Source organism: Numida meleagris, chromosome 4 (assembly GCF_002078875.1).
Source record: "Numida meleagris isolate 19003 breed g44 Domestic line chromosome 4, NumMel1.0, whole genome shotgun sequence".
In the NCBI taxonomy this organism is placed as follows: Eukaryota; Metazoa; Chordata; class Aves; order Galliformes; family Numididae; genus Numida; species Numida meleagris.
The window spans coordinates 81,560,556-81,583,870 of NC_034412.1; the positions used below are offsets into that span (position 1 = coordinate 81,560,556).

Consider the following 23,315-nt stretch of genomic DNA (forward strand, 5'->3'; position numbering starts at 1 on the left):
CATTTCATTGTTCCAGGAATTTACATTTCAAGTAACACTTTATTTAGTACAATGCTGTTTTACTAGATAAAAATGCTATTGTTCGGAAAAAAAACCAAAACATTAAAGAATGCAACTTAAAATGAAGTATAATAAAGCAATATATGTATGCTGATTTTCAAAATAAGTGAATAATTTAAAAGAGCCCCTTTAAAGAAAAGTTGCAGCCTTGAAAACTGACAAACTAATAATTCAATAAGTGGAAGTGAATGTGAGAGAGATGCAAGATACCCATTATTTCTTTAAGTATTGAGGGGAATTCTGAAATTCTGGAACTCACAAACTGATCAAAACATCATGATAATTGATCAAGTAGTCTGAAGGAGTGCTTGATTTGAGCATCAATACTTGAGAATATTCTCATTTGAACTACAGCATTTAATCAATTTACTTTCTGTTATCTCTAAATTATAATTACATTACAGAGCATAAGCAAAAAAAACTTTTGAAAGTATACATACTATAACCATATTCTTGCTAATTATCTAAAAGAGGGTGAAAGCTTTTTCAGCTGACAAAGTAAATAAGTAGGAAACACTTGTGATTTAAAAAATACTATTTCTCAATTTAAAGAACATTACTTAGTGATCTGTGGAAACCATGAAACCACTCACATGAAAGCTGAAGTTGTAAAATTTAAAATATAAACTTTCTTACCATCATCACATGTAAAATCCTGAATTGCCACATCCTGGATAGGAATCTCTTTGAGGAAGTAAGGTTTCTGACAGCGAGGGTTTCCTGTCACAATGCGTTTCTTCCTTAGCCAATCTCCAAGCCATGCAAGATGGCAGTTGCAGTTGAAGGGATTGGCCAAGAGGTTTCTGAGAACCACATGAAAGTTCACTTCTTCTGACAGAACTTTTTTCATTCTAAGTATTCTATTTTCAAAAAGCTAAGCTTAAATACAGTTCTTCAAACAATAGTATGTACAAACCATATTTAAAAGCTGTAATTTAGGCTCTACACAGTGAATCTTAAGAGAACTCGTTTAGAAATAATTTAAAACTGTCAAAGACTTGACTTACCTAGTTGTCAAGCCACAGTGTACTGATAATACAATAATGTCATATAAAGATGAAGGCTGATTACTTTACATTATTAGCTTTAACCTGACAACAGCTATTCCATTAATTTGTCATCTCAAGATTTCCATCTTTTATTTGCTCCAGAGAATAAGTTTCCTACCTAAAGTGACAGCTAAGTTGATTACATGCCAGTTATAAAAATGAATTTACTTCCAGAAGTCTCAGTACTTTCACATCTCCTTACTTCAAAACAAACATATCGACAATTCCATTATTTATAAACATGCCATCCTTAATATGTACAAATTAGTCACTCAATGAATAGTGTCAATTTTTATGTAAAAAAAAGAGTCTAAATAAGTTCCTGAATGATGCTATCTACAGAAAGCACTTCTTCAGTAAACTGACTGGAAAATGCTCACCCAATTTTCCCTTCCCTTTTATGCATTGCATTTATAAAGGGACACAAATGTGACTCACAATGTAGAGAGCGAATGCAGGGTATCGAAGGAGCCTGGTGCCACAGTGGTGATCTGGTTGTCATACAGCGAGAGTAGGCGGACAGAGCTCAGGCCCGTGAAGCTATCGTTCCCCACACAGCTCACACGGTTGCTCCTCAGCATCCTGAGGAAATAAAGTTCAGCATTTTTCAGCTTATGGCTAGTCAAAGTGCTCAGTAATGTTTTGTGTTAGTACTGATTTCTTACTGAATTACAAATAACATGGACCACCTAACATTTCCACTGTGCACTATGGCAAAGAGATTAAAATAAAAAAAATGTACCTGTAAAGGTTTCAGTTAAACTAGGTACAAACATGAAGAGGTGGCCTCAGTGAGAAGAAGTCAGGGATTGCTCCATGCCAGACAGCCTGTCTGTCTGCAGCCAAAAACCAAACCACTCAGAGGAGGCCGTAGTGCCTCTGAACTGATCGGATGAGTTTACATGGCCTGTGAGTTTAAAATGAGGCAACACATGTGGGGGTAAAAAGGAGCAACAAGGACATAGCAGGAGATAGGAAGTTGAGAAGACCACCCTGGAGCAGCAGAAGGGACAGGGCCAACCAGCAGCCCAGGCAGTGGCTGCAACCAAAGGAGCAGCTCCTGGAGCAGGGCATGGAGCCAAAGTGGTGTGAGAGCAGGGGCCAGAGCTGAACTGCTGCCCGAGCAGAGGCCAAGAGATGTGACTGAAGGGACTGCTACCGCTAGAGGAACCACAGGGACCGCTGCACTGCCTTGCACCTGAGTGTAACGTGTACGGAGAGAAGTGGAGAACAAAAAGTTGTTTTGCCAATGCAAGAGGCTATTTCCCTAATCATTTGGCTTTTTTCTTTCAGTAACAGAATCAGTAATCGCCAATAAATGAAATTGACTGAAATCCTCCAAATCAGACACACACAGCAGTCCATACTTCCCACTTTGACCTCCCAAGCCTAAGTGAGTACAGAACTGCTATATACATGGAGCAGAAGGCTGCATCAGGCTGACCTCCCGAGATCCCTTCCACACTATATTTTCATAGGATAAAAGATAGAAAGCACTTCCGCTACATTCTCAAATCTTTTCAAATGAAAGAGATCAAGCTACCCAGACTCTTCTTCAGCATGACTCTAAGACTTAGTAAAAATTACAGAAATAAAGCATGAAACACCTATTTTAAAATCTCTCATATATCTGTTAGAAAACACAGGAGCTCTGGCGTTTGCTGTTTTCCTATTTACCCTTCAACAAATAAATAATTTTCTTCTACACTGTGGCCTAGCTGCTTCTAACAAATTTATCAGCTTTAAATGAAAAGTTATATATTATGGGTCTAATATATTAAAAATTAAAAATGCCCAATATCTTCAGACAGCTGAAGCCCCAGAGACCATTTATGTTGGCTCCGGGCTGCTGATCAAAAGGATTGATGCTGAAGAATGCCAAGAAGCTGGAGATTGTATAAACATCTTTTTTTTTCCTTTTTTTTCTTTTTTGGTGACTGGAAAGAGCTAAACTACCTTCATGGAAAGAATGAAATAAGTTCAAGCTGTAGTACTTTCACTCCTCCATTCACTGTTGAAATGACATTAAAATTAGTTAGGAGAGAATCATTTCCCACATTTCAATATCCCCCAGAATCATTTTTTCCTCTAGCAAAATACTCAGTATTGATTGAGTTGGACTAAATCAGATTCCATTATGTAAAATGTGTAATTCCAATGAAAATTCTGTTGCTTTCAAGCAGATGATTATTCCCATTTCTGTTTCTGCAGTTGGATGTTTACTCATACTCAACTGCTTCATCATTTAAGAGGACCCATAATTTCTGTAGTCTATTAATTACTGAAAATCATAAGAACTTCAGCTACATTATATCAATAATTAATACATTCATATTCTTTATTTTAACCTTTCTGTGAAATAGGAAAAAGACTTTATATATGCTTGAGTAATCCACAGCTAATCCAAAATCAAAGTTTTTAAGACAAATAGATTACTTTTAAAAAATAGGAAAAGAAGAAATAAGAACACCTAAATAATTACACTTACAGTGTTTTAAGACTTTCCAGTCCTTTGAACATTTTGTCTCGAACAGTTTCCAAACGATTGCTAGTGAGCAATAGTTCATTCACACCAGAGGCTCCATCAAACGCACCTTCTTCAATATCTGTAATCTTGTTATTGCTCAGGTTTCTATTACACATTAACAGAAATGGAGAAAAACATGTTTTTCTTTTATTAAATACCCTAAATGAACTGCTAAATATTAAATAAACTGTAGATTTCAAGATATTAAGTTCCTGCGTAAGCAATGAACATATTGCTCAACTTTGAACTGGAAAAAACAGAAGTTAATGTCCTGCTGACTACAGAAATAAAGATTTTTACAGCAGTTTTTGGAAATTGTTTGCAAATGCCCAGTACATGCTGCTGCCACATAAAAATTTATTTTCATTAAAAAAAAAATCCCAATCATGTCAAAGAATATACATTTTTTTAATCTCTAGTCCTTCTAGCATTACTGGATGAATTAATGATGAAATGGTACTGTATGAGTATTAGCACAACTAGCTACTCTGATTTCTTTATTTCATCTCAACAGACATAAATGTAAGAAAATAAACAGCAACATATGTAAATGAAATGTGTGAATGTAAACAGTAAATGATATGTTAATCATTTTTGACATTAGTAAAAAATAAGGTTTTATAAACAAGATAGACAATCAGTCATCTGCAATTCACATGCAAAGTGGATCAAAATGTGGGAAAATATCCTAAGACACTGCCAAAATATTTTAGTGTTTGTGGCTTTTAGTTTAAATATGGACATTACATCCCAAATGGAAAGTATCTGTCCTATATATACAATAAACGTGCATACACAAGAATACAGATTTTTAAAAATATTTTTCTATTCTTGTCTTGTTTTTCAAGTAATTCTAATTATACTTATCATGCTTGTATCTTGTTCAGAACAGTTAAGTACACACACTAGACAATGTTACAATTCACTGGTGATTTTTACAGAGTTCTTAAAAATGCTCTGAGAAATTCTAAAATACAATGAAGCTAAAAACTTTTTACTTAATGGAATTAATTATGTTGGAAAGAAAATGTTATTTGATGCACCTTCTACAAGAGCATTATTTAAATTTTTCACAAGAAACATAGTATTAGTTATAATAAAAATTTATATGCTTGCCAGTATGAACTGGTGCCATCATCAAAGACATAGAAAACAAGGACGTGTGGCTTTGTCTGAGTGCTGACTACTCATCTCTAGCCTAGCTGTAATTTTTCATATACCTTGCCTGTGATGAAGGATATAATCATCACTTTCACTTAGTTTCAAGGTGAAGCTGTTCACTCTCCTGTAAGTTGCTGCACAAGACTGGAAGCGAGGAATTCATTATTTCTCATCTCAATTGACTTACAGATGTCAGGCCCTTAGTTTCTTAAAATCTTCCTTGTTTGTGGTGTAATATGGTCATTAGTTCACCTACCATGCATTTTAAGGGATATTTCAAAGGTTATTTTAAGGACTAATGTTGCATGGCTAATCAATGATACATGTGCTTTATTACTTATGAACCATCAAATCAATTAAACATTTAGGTCTCAATTTTTCAATGTCATCTGTGCAGAATGACCTTTGCACCTATTTGAACTTCCAGAAGAAATAAGAACTCATGCAAATACAGAATTCACTCATACTGATGTTTCTCTAACACCTCACTGCTTTGCAGTCACACTTAGGCATTCTCTGAATTGAATATTTTAACAGTTGTTAAATGTATTAAGAAGTTATGGAATACTAATTTTAAACTGTTAACTTTTCTGTAACATTTTCCCAATTTTTTCCTCCTCAGTTATACAGATTTCAAAGCTCTTTAAGAGTTCCAGCAGACAGCTACACTGATCAAGATTTTACTACTTCTTTTTTTTTTCTTGAACACCTCCTCATCAACTAAATAGCAGCAAATGAGCTTTAGGTGGCATGAGATGTTGACTAACCTAGCTTTATAACCTGAAAAGATCTAATTATTGACAGTCCATTCCCTTGTCTCCATTTTTCTTAAATATGAAGAATTGATGTGTGTGTGTATTTGTATGCTACTTTAAGTATTTTACAGCTGTGAAAAGTGCTAATCTGTGATCCTTGAGGAATGAAGAAAACTGGGTCTCTACTCTGTAGCTCCAATATACTGCTGTGTCAGTCATTCCTGTATACTTTCTCTTAAGTACTTCAGCCCAGACACAAATTAGCAAGGAATACTCAAGTGAGTAGATAAAAAGAAAAAAAAAAATTAAGTCTCAAAAATCAGCAATAAGTATTTAACCAATTATGATCATGACAGCTGCCAGCCCAGATCTGGGTAAGGCTAATAAGTAATTTACACAGTAAAGTAGCTCACCTTGAGTATTTAGTCACTGGTAGCACAAACTGAATTTTTACAAGTGGCAGTAAATTGCTGACTGCACATAATAAAGCAGTGCATCATTTTCATTAATCTATTTTGGCTTGCATTTTTTTCCACTTAGTATTTATGCCTGGATTTAATCCTAAAAATATTGAGCACAGAGCCACTAACTAAATGATCTGCTCTTGAATGCCTGCCACATGCCTAAAGTAAAAGAAAAGCTTTTCATAGCTTTATTAACATCTACAATTGCTAGGATTACAAACAACTCTTAGAATGTCAACTGTGAACATGGACTATCAAATCTTTTTTTTTTTCTCAGTCATTTAATTTTGATATTCCCCTCTTCTAATGATAGTTTAATGAAGCACAGAATCAAAGGCATGTCTTGAATGTGCTGAAAGAGGCAAAACTGCCTGGTTAGGGTGTAGTACAGGAAGTTACAAAAGATTACTGGAACCATTTTTGAGCGGCTTATGCACAAGTTCCCTGCTGTGGCTGCACAACAGACCAGCTGGCCGGACCACGCAGCAGAGCTGCTGGAGCTATGCACTATGAGAAGTTGTTACTGGGTTGCTTAGTCCGAAAGAGAAGGACTGCTAGCTCTGATCTACCTCAATGATTGATATAAACTCATTTTTGATTTTTTCATCAGAATATACTGAATCTTTAATAGACATAAACTATCAAAGCTGGAGAAAGACAGCACTAATGCTAATGTGCTATTGAAATAGACAAGATCATTGAAATGGTACTTACATTTTTCGCAGTTGAGGAAGCTTCTTAAAGATTCCGGTAGCTTCCAGGACTGAAAATTCATTGTTATTGAGTCGCCTACAGGAAATGACATCAATTTCAGAAAAAAATATTCAAGCATTGGTACAGAATGTTCCACACTAAGGGAGTTTTTCAGAGTGGCTGAACTGAAGAGCTTGTATTAAACTGGTATCTGAAGAACAATTCAACATATACTGACATTTCTAATTCTGATAATTCCTGTGTATGAACATTCTCGTTAGTTAAAATTAGGCATACATAAGACATACAGAATCAAAAACAGATTACAAAGTAGCATACAGCTAAAACTGCAGATAAATGTAAGAAGATGTTTTAAATTTTCTTTTAAGAGAAGAAAAAATACAAACGTAGCTAGGGAAGACTTCCATGGCAACTTATAAATAAAAATCTTTAAGAAGTACATATAAACGACAGGAGATTAGTTTACTGTTGTTTAAAGGATATCAGGTGGAGTTTGCCAGACATCTGGAGGTGCTCACAGAACACTATTTACAAGAATGAAATAATTACTTTTTTCTCATTGCTTCTCTGGAATAGGGACTGAAACACAATGTATAGGTATTCAGAAGAATTTAAAAACATTTCTTTGGCCATGGTTCGTCTTCAGACCACTAAACATAACACACAAATTGTGCAAGAGAGCATTAAATGTTGCTTTGTAATGCTACAAAAGTGCAATGAGTCGCAGATACTAGCCTGAAAAGTAAGTTCTTGCCCAGGTATCAAGACTGTTCTAGTAGAGTGTTCATTTAGCAGCTGCTAGGTTAGGGGACATCTATTTAAAAAAAACGTGTGCCCTGACTCAGTGTCCCCTATTTCCTCTCCTGAAAAGAAAATGAAAATTCTAAGTCTTAGACATTGTATATGTTTTAATGGAATCATCTTATTAAGGAATCACATCTATCCAGCATTTATTTAAAAATCTTAAATAGGAAGGAAAAGAGATGACTGAAAAATCACTGTAAAATGGAATTCAGCATAATTCTAAAATGAGAATGCTTTTCTGAATTACCTCATTGCAAGAAAAGACAAAAAAATCCTTCAAAATTAATACAAAGCTGCTTGTTCATCCTTCCTTCCTGCTCACACTCAATGATAGCCAGAAGGGAAATTAAGGCTGTAAATCTGAAGGTATGGCAGTACAATAGTTTCAGCACGGATCCAAATGGAAAAGACAGGAAGAATTTTTTGGACATTTGTATAATGTACTGAAGTACAAAGGACATCAATTTAAAAAAAATTTACCACCTCTAAAAGTCAGCTGGATGACTTAACGCGATTTTACAAAGTTTCATCATCATTGTAAATAGCGTTTTTTTTCCCCCTGTGTTTCAACAGTGGAAATACCAAACACTCAATAAAAGCCGTCATTTTCAAATACTTTAAATGCTATATCATCTGGTAGAATTACTTGTTTGTGAAGACATCAATTAATTCCAAGAAATCTTCTTTGCTCTATTGCAAAAAATTCTAACTCCACTAACAATGAAATTTATTTCTGTATTTTGCAAACCTTTACATACTAAAAATAATTTAATATGTTTGTCCCCAAACTTTCCTTCACACAAATGCATTCAATCCTTTCAGTTTTCCCTCACAAGTCATCTTTTCTTGATGATTATTTTTCTCCTTTAGCTTTTCTCCAGGTGATCCATATTCATCTTGGAAACTGAAATCCATAATGCAGCATTCCAGCTAATATTTTATTATTGTTATATACAGGAAAACAATTACTTCATATAATTTACCACACTCCTGTACATACTCCCAAAATGAAATCTGAAGCAGTGCCCACTAGGACACATTCATCTTTACTGTGCATAACTCCAGCGTAGCCTTTTCTCTTGAACTACCACCTACGTATTCCTCAATCTTGTATTTGTATTGCTAACTAGTCCTACTTAATGCAATTTACTTATTTCATTTAAAATAGTCTTAGTCTGCTTTTGATGTTACAGAGCAATTTTTCAGAACTCTCCACATGTTTTGAAGATTCTAAGTGTTTGAGAAGTTTCTCTGTAGTTTACTATGATGGAAAAGAAACACAGGTTGAACAGTATTGTCTCTGGTTAAACTACAACACAAATCGTATCTTTTCTCTGACTTTATGCATAGGATGATACCACAAAACATGCACCATCACTGAAGATAGATCCACAAAAAAAGGGAAATCAAGAGTTACAAACTATGGTTTTGTGGTCAGAAAAATGATCACATGGCATTTCAGTGGCTGGAGATTGCTGGCTTTAGATCTAGAATTACTAAATACTTGTGCAAGAAGTTTTTGTTCTAATATTTTGGTAAGTAGTACCACATACACAGAAATAAAACTTATTACAGATGATTGGAAAATGACTATATGCAGAGGCATCTCCCTTCCAGAGTCCAGTGCACTTTAGTTATACAAATAATAATGATAGTTCTTACCTGCTGGATCATGAAAATGATCTTAGAAATACTTGATTCTGTTTTATTTTTAAAGAAGTACTAAAATGTCATTCTCAAAACATAAAAGCAAACAAAAAAGCATTTGATGATGACGTCTAAATATTTAGGTTTCAATTTTATTTGATGTGTTCTTTGGTTCTGTTAATGCATATTTTGGTACAAGAGCTGAGTCTTTTTGGAAGGCTATGAACTGCAGTGATATTCTGTAGTGCTTTATGTTTCAAAGCCTGTCTTGTTAGCACTTGATACGTCATCATATATTGTACAACCATTAGAAGAACAGAACATACAGTACTAACATTCATTTTATTTAGAGTTTCTCCTGGAGACTCTGGTTTGAATGATTTATCAAATGTTTCCTGAGTCTTCTTGTATATTAGTATGCTACTTGAAAAATATTTGATTTCTGGAATTCATTTACAGACTTGTACTTTATTTCAAATACTTCAGTGGCAGATTAGACAGATCTTTGATTGGTTTTCTGAAAGATTATGAGCAAACAACAAACGAGAAACAGATAGCACTTGCTCATTTAAGAATTTTTTCACCTTTTATAATTATCTGTCTTGTACTTTATTATTTTCATATATATATATATTTATAATCAACTACTCTGAAGATATAGTTTTTTGATGTGATATTTCCTACTGTTGTAATCTGCAGAATCAATACTCTAGCCAGCTCATATAAGCAAATTGGCAGGTAGGAGAAACTGCGATTAGAAAAAATGCTTTCAAACTCTTTACCGAACACTTTGCTGTTGTTCCGTGCAATTTGTTGAGCTGAAACACCAAAGTTGCCAGTTGATGTGAATATAGAAAGAAGAAAATATTTTCAAGATATCATTTTAAAAACAGATTTAAAAGAAACATTACATATTTTCTTGAACTCTAAATTAGTCCAATATTTTTCACTAGATCTCTCATTTCAATAGCTCTAGAACAATGGATATAAAAGTAGTTTGGCATCTTTAGTCCATTAAAGTTCATGTTGCACATTATGATACTGTGAATGAAGATGCATTTTTCTGTCAGACTATGAAAATAATTATTTTGTTCCTTACACCCTCTACAGAGGGAAAGACGCATGATAAGTGTTCTCATGGAGGATAGTTTTCCTGTTACTTTAACAGTATTCTCGGCTAAGGGATGAAAAGAAGTTGACTTCAGAGATCTCCGGATGAATTATTTGAGAAAAACAAATATTTACCAGAGAAATCTAAAGAAATCTCAACATTTCCTCACTTTTGATCTTTGTTTCCTAGCTCCAAATGTCTCAGTTCTAAAGAATACCCTGCAGAGAATAATTTGGCTTTTTTCTTCACTGTTTGAGAAGCATTATTGTCATTTGGCTCTGATAACCACATATTTGGTGGTTAAAAGAAAAGAAAGAGTAACTAGCTGTTCTTTTCATATATGTCAGTAAGTGAGTGGGAAACCATAGTGACCCTAGCACTAGACTGAAGTCCCAAGTGTAGCAATCGTTCCACTGCGTCAAAGACAAGGGATAACAGGAGGAAAGAAGGAAAAGCTGTGAGCATCAGTGAGCCAAATACCAGAAGCTATGGCAATTGGATTTTTAGAGGTGCAGAAATACTTTTGCCATCTCTCTAAAATACTTCCGAAGTTATTGAAAATTTTCTTGTGTCAAAAGAGTTGAAGCACAATCTTTACAGTTTATCAAGAAGAAGGCTGAGCACAGACTGTTCAAGTTTAAGACCAGTATGACTTGGTTAAAGAACGGATAGAAAAGAGCTCTTTATCAGGAAAAAAATATAAAAGAAGCAATGATGAAAATTGGAGACATTCTATCTGAATGTAATGTTCTCATTTTAGAATATTTTAACACAGAATGATTAACTTCTGTAACATTCTTACGGAGATGGTTCATTTTTAATCTGCTGATACCTTCAAATGAGACTGAATGCTTTTTTGAAAGAAGTGCAGTAAACAAAAATGAATTACCTTTTAGCCAAACACAATTTTTTTTTGTTGACTGCAATTTGAGAGTTTAGGATACACAGCAGATGAGGCTTGATGATTTCATTGTTTCTTCTGAATTTAATATGCATGAATTATAATTATGGAAAGAAAACACTCTAGAGTTTATATTTCACATGTAAATAAATAAAATCAACGATTAAAATACTAAATTAAGAGTATAACTTCTTCAGAGAAGAGAGAATTAAGTATTAATTCTGTTAAGAATGAGGACAATGTATTCTTGTTGCTTCAGCAACTCCAACTCTCATCTCTCTTGGCTCAGTAACCATAATTTTTTACATCAATTACTTTGTGTACTCCTCCTACAGCCTATGCTCCTACCCATTATTCTTCAGTGGAAGTAGTTTTATCTCAAAATATTACAGCATAACATTGTATGAAATTCTTTTGGACTTTACCATAGAATCAACAGCTTAAACGTGGCAAAAAACTGAGCTTTGTTTTTATAACATATGCTTTTTATTTTCAATTTGCTATCATACTGGTAACAACCATAACTGCCACTTTGATTTGTAATTATAACATCACTGGCTTGAACTCTTTCTCCCAGTTCAGACAAAAATCTCCATCTCTATTTATGCAACATGTCAAATTCTTTTTTCCCATCCAAACATTTAATATCCCTAACCGCACTCTCATTATTTTATGCTGTACTATTGCTTTGCTCCCAGCCGAAAACTGTCTTTTAAGACATCTGCCATATTTTTGCTCTTCACACCCCCGTGGTTCACAACTTGATCACAGCACTTACGTCTCTATATCTGTCTCCACTTTACTATGTTAAAACAAAGTCCATCTTTTGTACCTTATTGTTCTGCCTTGCTCTTTATACTAAATCTCCCAAGAAAAACAGCTATTTCCTCCTTTCTTGGCTCTGCCAGTGATGGTCACTTTCATCTCATGCATCTCTGTTGATTCTTCAAGCATCTCTGCATTTTCTTCTACACTGTGTTTTATGCATGGGAAAAACTTGTAAAGCTGTCTTAATTTTATCTTTCAATCCCCTCTTGAATACTACTTCAGCTGTAATGCCTACAGATCATTCCCATATGGCACTTATTAAGCAAGTAATAATCTGTGACATCTTTTCTGCTCATCTCATATCATTACATTATCATCTCATCTTAATCCAACTCTGTCTTGTCTACTTTATCTTCCTCTGGTCTCCTACCTGACACATAATGTGAGCTTTGCGTAAAAGTCAGCTCTATTTTATTTAACACTTTGGTAGTGCTTTTAAAACAGACCCTTAGATACTGGATGTCCTACTTGCTCTTGTACTCAAAACAGAAGGCAAAATAAATCCCACCGTCTTTCCAAACAATCCGGATGGGTAGTCCACGTACTGGAGAACTAGCAACATGGAATATTTACCTTTTTTTTTATTATCATAATGTTTAAGGTTTAATGGCACCAAAATGGTGCACAAATAGCTTTTATTAACATATAGTGCATCACAGAGGTTACATATAATTTTTTTATTCAAAAATAGAAGCTGTGGTTTTCTAAGCAAATTTTCATAAGCAAATAATGCTTTGTGGGTTCAACTTACAACTCTGCTGTGTACTGTGGGATGTGATCAGGAATTTTGTTGAGTTTCTGATTGGAGCAGTCCACTGTGGTCCCTTCACAGCGACATTTCTCAGGGCAAGCCAAATCTGCAAAGCAGTCTCCACTTAATTTGGATCTGTAATCTTCAGTGCCTGTGGAAGAGTCAAGTCAAAATACCGAGACTGAATCAGTAAAGTATAAGATTTGTTTCTTGTGAGAAGGTTGAAAAGATGTCTGCAATGCAGGTAACAGGTGGGCAACTTGGGAAATGTATGATAAACTTTGTGATACTGAACAGACACGGGGGCTTCAAGAGAGGGTTAAATATAAGGGCTTAGATATGCTGGAAAAAGAAACTGTGACCACCTTCACATAACAGGATAACATTAACTTGAGCTTTTCACAGCTGTACTTTCTGCTGATTGTGTTGTCAGCCAATCTAGCATTGTTTATAGCTAATCACACAAATGCCACTGATCCTTTTAGAATTTATTTTATTTCTCTGTACCAAGAATAAATAGATCCTGAATGCCACCTTTTCTCCTTCTTGGGCTACAAATTTGTATTGTTGACAGGACTTCATTAACCTCTGTGATTTTTTTTTGTAGTCCCAACCCTCCACATCATCTTAAACACGTAAGATTGAAAGCCCTATCTTCAGCTTTAATTTTAAGAAAATGTGTGATCCTGACTTAAGCCTCAGCAGCATGCCATGCTGTAGAAAGCTGCGTGACGTTCCATGGTGCTTGACAGAACCATGTTTTACTCATACCTCACAACCACATGGTTAGATCAAGCACAACAGAAAATCTCGCTATATTATCAAAACTGCATCCATTAGGCCAAGGGTAACAGCGAGGGAAAAGAGGAAGGAGCAGGTATAAGTTATAGAGGCATTTGAAGTTTAATACTTCAATGCATACTACATGACATGGCATTCTTTTTACTGAATGTCCAGTGCCACAGTAACAGTATTACTGTCACAGATTAAATAATTGTACAAAAAAAAAAAAAGGGAAAAAAATAAAGAACCACATTGAAAGTTTCCTCCACCATTTCCCAGAGTCAGTCAAAGAAAACGTCCTAAACATATCAGGAGAAAACATCCAGTAAGAAACTGAGGGTGGGTGACAAAGCAAACAAAGAGAAGCTGAAAGGACCTGTGGGTTCTTCTCGGACAAAGGTGAAAAGACTGAGACTAGTAGAAGGTGCATCAGGGCTGGGAGATACACTGTGATTTAGTTCAGACACTGAACTTTACTTACAGCCAAAATGGTGAACTCCTGCAAAAGTAAAGATAGCCAAGAAGGAAAGAAAGACAGAGTAATCCCAATTAAAACAAAAGCATGAACTAAGTTCATATGTTCCCAACTCAAATTTAGTTTGATTAGAGGATGTTGCTAAGGGGCACCACCTTCAGCAGAGAGAAAGAATAGTTCATTTTAAGTGGCATTAAAAGAATGAAGAAAGATTGAGGTTAATTAGAAATTTCATATAGAAACACAGTATCTCCCATGCATTATTCTTCATTATTTTAAATGTGTTCATTAGAAGCAGTTGTGCTCCTTTGAACATATATACATGCTATGCCACTTAAAATACTTAATAAACCAAGGAAACATGGGAGAAACAGATACCTCATGAGAGGAAAATATCAGCCGTCATTTATTATTCCATCTAGCATTTGCAGATGTCTAAGTAACACATGATTTAGCTGCCTGGAATATTTCTATGAGCTAGTAGACAAACTATTTCTTTTCAAATTCCTTATTTCTTATTTAGCCTTTAGCTTTCCAGATTAATATATTGAAATTTGATTAAGAATTCTAAGCACCTGCAGAATAAGATCTCCCAATGACATATTTTAAAACAAATATAGAAATTATATTTGACTTTTAAAGAAATTTAAACATTTTTACAGTATTTACTGAAGCATAAATAAGTATTTTTAGCACTTTTTAATACTCATGAGCAAAGCTACAAATACATTTTTTCCTCCTGTTTCCAGAATAAATCACTGTTAGTAGTTCAAAGTAAAAAAACCCAAAATGCTCAGGGACAAGATCTTCAACAACTAGAAGAATTTCATGCAGCATCTCCCTGAAAACCTGATGGAAAGAGAAAGCACGCAAGCTGTATTTCAAGAAGCAAATCCGTAGCACTTTTTGATTAATTTTGTTCTTTTTGTTATTTTTTTGCAGGAGAAGCATTTTTTAAAGGATACGTAAACAAACCTAAGCTGCATGTGTGGCCATAGTATAAACAAACTGTGATGACATTTGCTGGCAAGAAAACACTTCTAAACTCAGAGACAAAAGTGCTGGCAAAGTTGAATAGAAGTCATTCTGTGGCAGGAATACAGCTGTTCTACTCATTAAGAAATTGAGTGGTAACTACAGGTTTAAGAAACTAAATCCCCATTTTATGCTGCTTTAAAACACATTTTTTGTGGCTGCCAATGCTGACAAATTACTCCCTTATTTTGTATTTAAGTTTTTCTTTTTTAATATTCTAACCAACATGTTAGTATGAAGGCATGAAGAACTCACATGGTGGCTGCAAAATTTAAGTAACACATCACATAGCATTAGGAGAAAAGCTAGCACACCAGCTTAAAAGGTAAAGACCAATCAATAAATCAGTACTTCAGACACTGCAGAATGACAATACATCTGTAATACTTGAAAGAACAAGTGCACTGGTGTCATAATCAATCATTGTAGATATTTTTCTGGATATTATGCTATGGCAGAAAACCCTGCTTGCATATAAGTTACTGTAATTCATCAATAGAGTCATTATTCTTTTCTTTATTTTGGCAAACAATTATTTTTAATCTGTTAGGAAAATAATGCAAGTGCATCATTGCTTTTTTCTATTAAGAAATCAGTGCACACACCTGACAAGCAAGGTAAAATAAATAGAGAAACATATTTCAAAGAGCTAGGGCCAACATAAGTGACTCTTCCCTGAAATTATCATAGACTTATTGTAGATGAAAGCGGTATGTAAATTACTGTTTCAAGCCAACTTGAAAGTCATGTTTTCTTTAAGGGAAAGCATTTTTGATTCATTGTATGCGTGTGACCACAGAATGCCTTTAATGAATATCAGCTTTCTTTTCCAAGCATTCCTCTGTGATTTGGCAAACACGAGGAGGGTGAGCAAGCAGTAGCAGCAGACAGTGTAAAGCATGAAAGCAAGGCAAGAAAACATTTGTTTGTAAAGTCTGTTTTAAGTTGTACTAGCTCTTTGACAGTAGTAGGTTTTCCTGTGTTTAAAAGCAGCTCAGGAGCTACATTTTAAAAACAGTAGTAGCAGAAAAGGCAAGGTAAATGGTAAGTAAAGGCATCAATTGAAATATGAACTAGCAGGTGCAGCCTTCTACATAATTTAAGTAAAGGTATTTTGGTAGGTTGTGTGCAAATCTGTGAGACAAAGACGTAAATGGAGCTGCATGCTAAGCTCTTATCCAGAAAACAGAACTATTAGTAATCTACAAAGAAGACTATGTCTAGCTACAGGTATTCACTATTGTTAATGGACATGCATCGGTTTCCTAAAAGCTATAACAAACTTTGCTTTTTGGGGGAAAGGGAGACAGTATCTGCAGTTAGTCAATCTTACTGCAGAGCCAAACCTACCTGGAATGAAATACTGTTCTTTAGCTAAATAAAGAGAAAAAAAATAGAAGATGCACCTGAATGTCAGCAAGCAAAGAATGAGTTTTATTAGAGCAAGTATGCACTAAAGTTAACTAAGTGAAAAAATGTGTATTCACAACAAGTGGTGATAAACAGCAAAGTGTGAATAGTCATAAATGTATCCGAAACATGGATAACAAACAGTTCTCATCTGGTATTTGCACTTGAGACCGAATAAACTGTAGAATGTGAAATGCACCTGGAACAGCTGGATACCATATGACAAAAGTTAAGGCTTTAGAGAAATGTAAGTAGGAAATGGAATAAGATTAGAAAAAGAAAACAGTAAATTTCAGTCTGAGGTAAGCTCCCTGTATGAAAGGAATATGTCGTATTTCCATATTTAGCTAGAAATTTTTGGATCTTTCATGCACTCCAGAGCCTTGTGGAAATTCTACAAAATGATTTATGTCAGTGGTACTTGTAGCAAATAACTTCAGCATTTCATTCTAAAGTATTATATATTGCATTTCTTTTGTTAGATTTAATGCTACTCAGAAAGAGTGCCAAGCGTGTTAACTGTAGTAATGTTGCAATCGTCTACGACTTCCATGACTTCAGCTGAAGAACTAAAAATGATTCTGCAACATTTAATAATTCTGTAGAGAGCCAGATGCCTTCATTAGAACTTCTATAACCACTGTTTTTGCCAATAAAAGAAAAACAGCAGCTGAACTAAGAAAATTACCTGAGCAGCGGAATTTCTTGCTTTTGATCTGGCCGATCCTTTTGTTTGCCAGACGGCGGGGGCTGGTGCAGCGGGCACCACTGGTCTCAATGGGGTTTGTATGGAGATAATCCGCCAGCCACTTCAGATGGCAGTCACAGATAAATGGGTTCTGAGCCAAATGCCTTTCATGAAGAAAAAAAGATAATTTCACACATTATTTCCCTTTAGTCTCAGCAGTTTCTGATATTTTTAGTGCATTGTAGAATAAGAAGTCATACCAAAGACAACCATAGATAAAAGCATACGTACAAGGTCTGAATTGCACGTAGAGGTGAAAAGGTGCCTTTCGCAATGGTCTGAAGCTTGTTGTCATACAAAGACAGGAGATTCAAATTGTGCAGATCTTGAAAAGCATCAACTCGCAGGCAATTGATCTTGTTGGCATTTAATAATCTGTTTAATGCAAGGCAATCATAAAATCAAAATAATTTGTTCAGTGTCACTGCAACTTTGATGTTTTTCACATGCAAAACTTTGTACTCATTTTGAAATCAGAACTAGAAATGTGAGAACAAATATTAACTGATAGTTATATAAGGCATTTCAGCAAAGTGGAAAACCTTACTTAGGTGCTCTGAAATTATTTTGAAATATCTGCACCCTTGGGTGAGTTTATTCAGCTAAAATCACATTCTTTTTGTGTGCTGGCAGAACTTACGTGTGTGGTACTTTTCTGTGCAAAGAAACAAGCTTAAAAAATCAAGTGTGTACAAGGAAAACTAGTTCCTTTTGCCAAATAAACAAACGAACAGAAAAGGAACTGAACACTGTGTTCATTAGCTGGAAGAGATGTGCAGTGGCACTTTTAATTATATGTTACTAATCAGCATGCTGCCGCATTAACAGAGTTGTAGTAAAAACTGGTGGCATGGAACATATCCAAATCTGCCTGGAACCTTCTTCCTCTCCCTCTACAAAGGGAACCTTTTCTTCCCTGTATTCCCCTGACTTCTAAAGCTAAAATAAACAAGCCAATCTAAACCAACTCCCTCATGCTTTTGAAACTAAAATAATTTTGTCATTCAACTAGTTGCATTTTTCTAAATAAATAAATGTACATTTTTTCCTATTGATGGAATGGTGGATTTGAAAGCCAATGCTTTGATAAACAATTTCACAACACATGTAGAAATTTACTTAGATTGAAAAGTATTGCCTATGCAGAACATATCAAACTATGGACATTTCCTTAATAGAGAATAAACATAATTTTAGAAATTTCTCTGTTTTTCTTCCAAAATCTGAAATTAGTTTTTTTAAATAAATTCTCTTTGAAGGAAATCAGAATCCCATTACAATACTAGTTAGTGACTAAAATCAAAATGTAGAACTCTAGATGGTGCTATAACTTGAATTTCCTTTGTATTTACTTACTACTTTGTCATTTTTAATGAGTTTCTAATAGTAGACATTTAGCCAATCACTAACTACACAATTGAGACAGTAAATGCTTTCACTTTAGGAGGAAGAAGCCATTTAAAAAAATTCACCAGCCTTCAAATCGACAAGGCAGTGATTCTGGGACAGTATTTTCCAAAAGCACTACCATGGTTCCATAGCCTCTTTCATAATTCTCTCTCGTATAGTACAACTACTGCACAGCCTTTTCTGCTAGATCTTGACAATATTTGATAAACATATCACCATGACATTCCTCTTCACTCCCAATATTAAAACCAAACAGAAATGGTTTATAAGATTACACATGGGAGTTTCTGAGCTGTTAAAAGAAACAGCAGCTGGAGTTCATGGAGTCAAAGAATTGCACATTAAAAAATCTCAGAAAATAATAAAAGCCATCAATGGAAGTCTACTGCAATTCTGTTCTTACATGAGTATAAGTAAAAATAAAACTATGTAGTATATCCAATACACATTTCCTCTAAATAAAAGTAGTCAAATGTTTCTACTATGTTTCCCATGCAGCTTTGTACACACTGTTGAGTACTTACAACACAAGATGGTCTGGTATATTATGTGTTTAATCATTATAAATTCCATACAAGATAACAGTTTCATTTTACTCACTTTAGGCTAAGACATTAACTGAGATATGATCACATATGTGGATGAATGACCTACAACAGTCTTGACTCCTCTGGCTTTAAGATAATTTGTTTTGATTAAAGTCTGATCTTACATACAGGATTACCTGCCAGTTTTTCTCTAGGCATGTATCTCTTATCAAGTTTTCCCTTTTGGGTAAACCCAAAATAGAGTAAATATTAAAAAATACTCACAGCAATTGCAGAGAAAACAGTCCTTCAAATAGGCCTTTTGGAAGTTCTGTAATTTTATTGCCATAGAGGACACTGTATCAGGAAATAAAAAAGCAAACAAAGCTCATATAATGGAAGTCATATACTATGTGATTTTGAATGTAAAAGTAAAATAATTTTTCAACTTTCCTGAAGGAAATTTAACAGCAGTGACTTGATACTTGTGCCTGTGAGGTAGCATGATCACGCATTTTCCCAACAGGTGTGTCACCCAAGGAACTTTCAACAAAACCAGCACAGCACTGTGCACAGATTTACCAAGTGATCTTGGTAAGTGAATTGCTGTTTTTAAGAACAGCTAGCTGGGGAATAAAAGAAATCTTTCAATGCCTTTAACTGTTTGCCATGAGCATATTTATAAGAAAACCTATATTTTATAATGTCCAGCTGTGATGCAATATTCAATTATCGCTCTAACATCCTGAAATTATCTTTACAGCTTTCAGCATTGATTGAATCTATACAAAATTCTGCAGAGCCAAAAATTCAGAATAACTTCACTATAATAATATGAGAAATTAGCTTCAGTGTTTACATGTCAGATACCTACAGTGAATTGAGAGAACGTAAGCCCTGGAAAGCATCTGGAGCTGCTTCAGAGATCTGGTTATTGCTCAGGTCACTGAAATAAATGAAAGTTGATACAGTTAATCCAAGCTATTTTCAAAAAAGCAAAGATTAGAATAATTAGAATTAGGGCTGAGGAATGAGAGAAATTAAAATACTTGTGTGAGACACTGCTGAAGAATTTGAATATAAAACCCCTGAAACAAAATGAATGGTTAAAATAGATCTTTTAAATGCTTGAAAAAAAAAAAAAAGAAGACTAATAGACTTACTTTTCCTAATACAATACCTTTTGTACAGAATTATATATGGTCCTGTAGCCATATCAGACAGAACCTCAAGGATATTCCAAAATGATAGTATCATATCCCCATTGATTCTTTTTCTTATGTTCACTACAACAACATGTTTTTATACAAAACAATAATAAATAATTGCAATTTAAAGTTATTGCTTTGGAAAAAGCAATTATTATTAGTGTGACAAAGAGATTATATGGCCTTAGTAATCAGACTACCATATCCATTAATCTTTTAGTAGTCAAACTTTCTTACATGCTTACACACTGATGGCAGTTCCTCCGCATGACACTGAACTTCTTTTTACTTATATGTTTATATATACATATATATATGTAAGTGCAAATATATATGTGTGTTTGTATATGTCATTTAAATCTAAAATATTGAGTACTTACATTCTTCGAAGCTTTTTATAGGGTGAGAAAGCTCCAGGAGGTATGACTTTGATTGAATTTTGTTCTAACCGTCTGCAAAACAATAGCATCAGCATAAAGAAAAAAGAAAATACCGAGGCAAAAAACAACCTAAAACTATAACAAACTAGAAGGGATTGACTTCAACAAAAAAAGAAGCCTGGTTCTGCTTTCCTTTTTAGTACAATTTTTAACTGAACACACAAGGTCATTTAATTTCAGTATTCATTAAAAAAAAGTAATCAGTTTTTGTTTATTCTTTCATCCCATAGAGTGTAACATTATGAATTAAAAGTCCAGCCTTCTCCTTGTATATAAAGAAAATTTATTTCTAGTGCACACAAGATTTTTGTAAGATCTAAGCTGGAAGTGTCATTACAGTATTCAAGTTTGAGTTAATTTTCTCCAAACTTATGATTCATATATAGCAATTGTTATAGTAAGTTTTTTTAGAAAATTCTAAAGACTTCTGTGAGTTAATTGTTCAAATATGTAAACCCTAATAAAGTAGAGAAGAATGTTCCTACAGAACAAATAACATATGTTGCTACCTGCAGTAAGGCAAATGCCATATTTTTAAACATACCCACGTGACTTCTTCAGATACAGTACCTAACAGATTTTGTTTAAGTTATAATACTAGAATTACACAGCTACACTTCTAATTTCTTTATACAACTTTTCAGTCTAAAACTAGTTTATGTTACTCGCTGTATTTGCTTTAAATGAATACTGACTCTGACTCAAACTTGCCATACTGTAAATATGAACTGGCTGATGGAAGCTGTTTTCTAAGAACTTTTGAACGTAGAGAGCTTTTGCCTATGGGAAATCTGCAGACCCACAATGCATTTGCCAACAAGTCAAAATAGGTTCAGCAATAAGCATGTTTAAAATAGAATCTACATCTCCACATGACACTCTATTTAATGGTTATGGCTTCACAAGCGAATTCTATTGCGTAGACATAAAAGAATGAAGCTATGTATTCTAGAATGTACAATGTCATATAAACATATATTATGCCTATCTAATAAACTTGATATTTCCCTCTTTTATACACAGGTACCAATTCTACACAGGTAATGACAATGCCAAAAATCCGTTTCACAGAATGAATCATAATATGTAGAATTTAGCGCACTATGTGAAAATATTCAGACATCAACTTAGAATTCAAGGTCAAAATCCCTTTTTTAGTCTGGATGCAGAAATATTATCCTGTTCTTCCTCTCTTTTCTCCTAGTTCCATCAACACTCCTGTTTCTCGCTTTTCCTCCAGTAGAGAGAAACGTGAGTCTGAGTGTGCAACTCACAAGCTCATCTGTTCACGTTGAGTAAGCCTTTACAAGAAACTATTCTTACAACAATTATTTCTTTTTGTAAGGTTTCTCCAGGGGTCACAGTATAGCTGCACAGAAGAAAGATGTTTTGCTGCTGTTATGAGGTTTTATTCAGATGGAGATATTCAGATATGTAATACTCAAAATTTCTTAAATTTGTCCATACTTTTCCTTAGCAGAATTTGTTCTTGACTGGCATATAAAGAAGCCAAGAAAAAAGAAAGCCTCAAAAAAAGCAACCTTCCTGACACACAGAAAATCTCACTTCATCAGCACTGTTTAAGACAGAGGTCATATTTTATAAAGCCCTTAAGTAGGAAAATGTTGCCACCTTGCTACAGTTTTCAGGTACATTTTAAACACCACAGGGAATCCCACGGTATGAGACTGTTAACTTTTTCCATAAACAGGATATTCTTTCGCATGCTTTCCTCGCCTTGGCTGAGCCTTTCAGATCTATGAAGCACATTTTGCGTCAGACCAGCAGTACTGACGAGGCTGGAAGGGGACAAGGTCACTCTTTCCCAGTACCCTTGAGTAGATGTAGAAAGCAAACATCTGAATAAGTAAAAATTGCTTGAGTTAAAGGTCAACTCAAACTCAGCCAAAGCCAAGTGTTTTCTATTCTTATGCTTCATTTTTGGCTGAGTTTCCTCAGAAAACACAGCTTATGCATGCTTTTCATCTAGATCGTTTTCTACTCTAGGCTAGGTCAAAGAGAGGTAAAAGCTTCAGATAATAAATGTATAAATCCTTCCTTAAATTAGTAGTGGGAGGGAGTTGAGAAACCAAAGTAACCCAGCCATGAAGGGAAGGGCAGCTATCCATCCATTCCTCTTACACACACTATTTAGCATCTACTGACGGCACAAATGCTGGGGCATGCCTAGCAGACGTTTGTCAGGTGTGCAGCCTGGAAAAGCTGCCAAAGAATCACAGCATGGGGAAATGTGTAGGGCAGGCAACCTACACATTGCGTGATGGAAAGGGGACAGTAAAATGGGAAAGGAAAGAATTTGGTCATATTACAGAGGATGACTGGAACTGGTGGTGAGAGGGACACCAGGGAAAAAATACCTGCATATATAGGAAAGACGGATACTGTAGTAGCAGCGTTCCCATATCAGTCTGTCACAGGCCTCATGTATAAATGCTGTTTATTAGCTCATGATGAAGAGACTTATGAGCTACTGCTGGAGGACTCCT

General features: G+C 34.7%; 1 protein-coding gene across 5 annotated transcripts in view; it reads right to left on the reverse strand.

Moving 5' to 3' along the window:
• SLIT2 (slit guidance ligand 2) overlaps window positions 1-23,315 on the reverse strand; it is a 257,178-nt gene that overhangs the window by 51,145 nt on the left and 182,718 nt on the right. For all 5 annotated transcript variants that reach the window (XM_021396010.1, XM_021396009.1, XM_021396012.1 and 2 more), the window contains exons 10-19: window positions 20,749-20,820; window positions 20,035-20,106; window positions 19,446-19,517; window positions 17,455-17,598; window positions 17,164-17,327; window positions 12,773-12,923; window positions 6,731-6,805; window positions 3,598-3,741; window positions 1,548-1,691; window positions 697-863 (exon numbers count right to left, since the gene is read on the reverse strand). In XM_021396010.1, coding sequence (XP_021251685.1) covers window positions 697-863; window positions 1,548-1,691; window positions 3,598-3,741; window positions 6,731-6,805; window positions 12,773-12,923; window positions 17,164-17,327; window positions 17,455-17,598; window positions 19,446-19,517; window positions 20,035-20,106; window positions 20,749-20,820 — 1,205 coding nt within the window. The remainder of the gene's footprint in view (window positions 1-696; window positions 864-1,547; window positions 1,692-3,597; window positions 3,742-6,730; window positions 6,806-12,772; window positions 12,924-17,163; window positions 17,328-17,454; window positions 17,599-19,445; window positions 19,518-20,034; window positions 20,107-20,748; window positions 20,821-23,315) is intronic.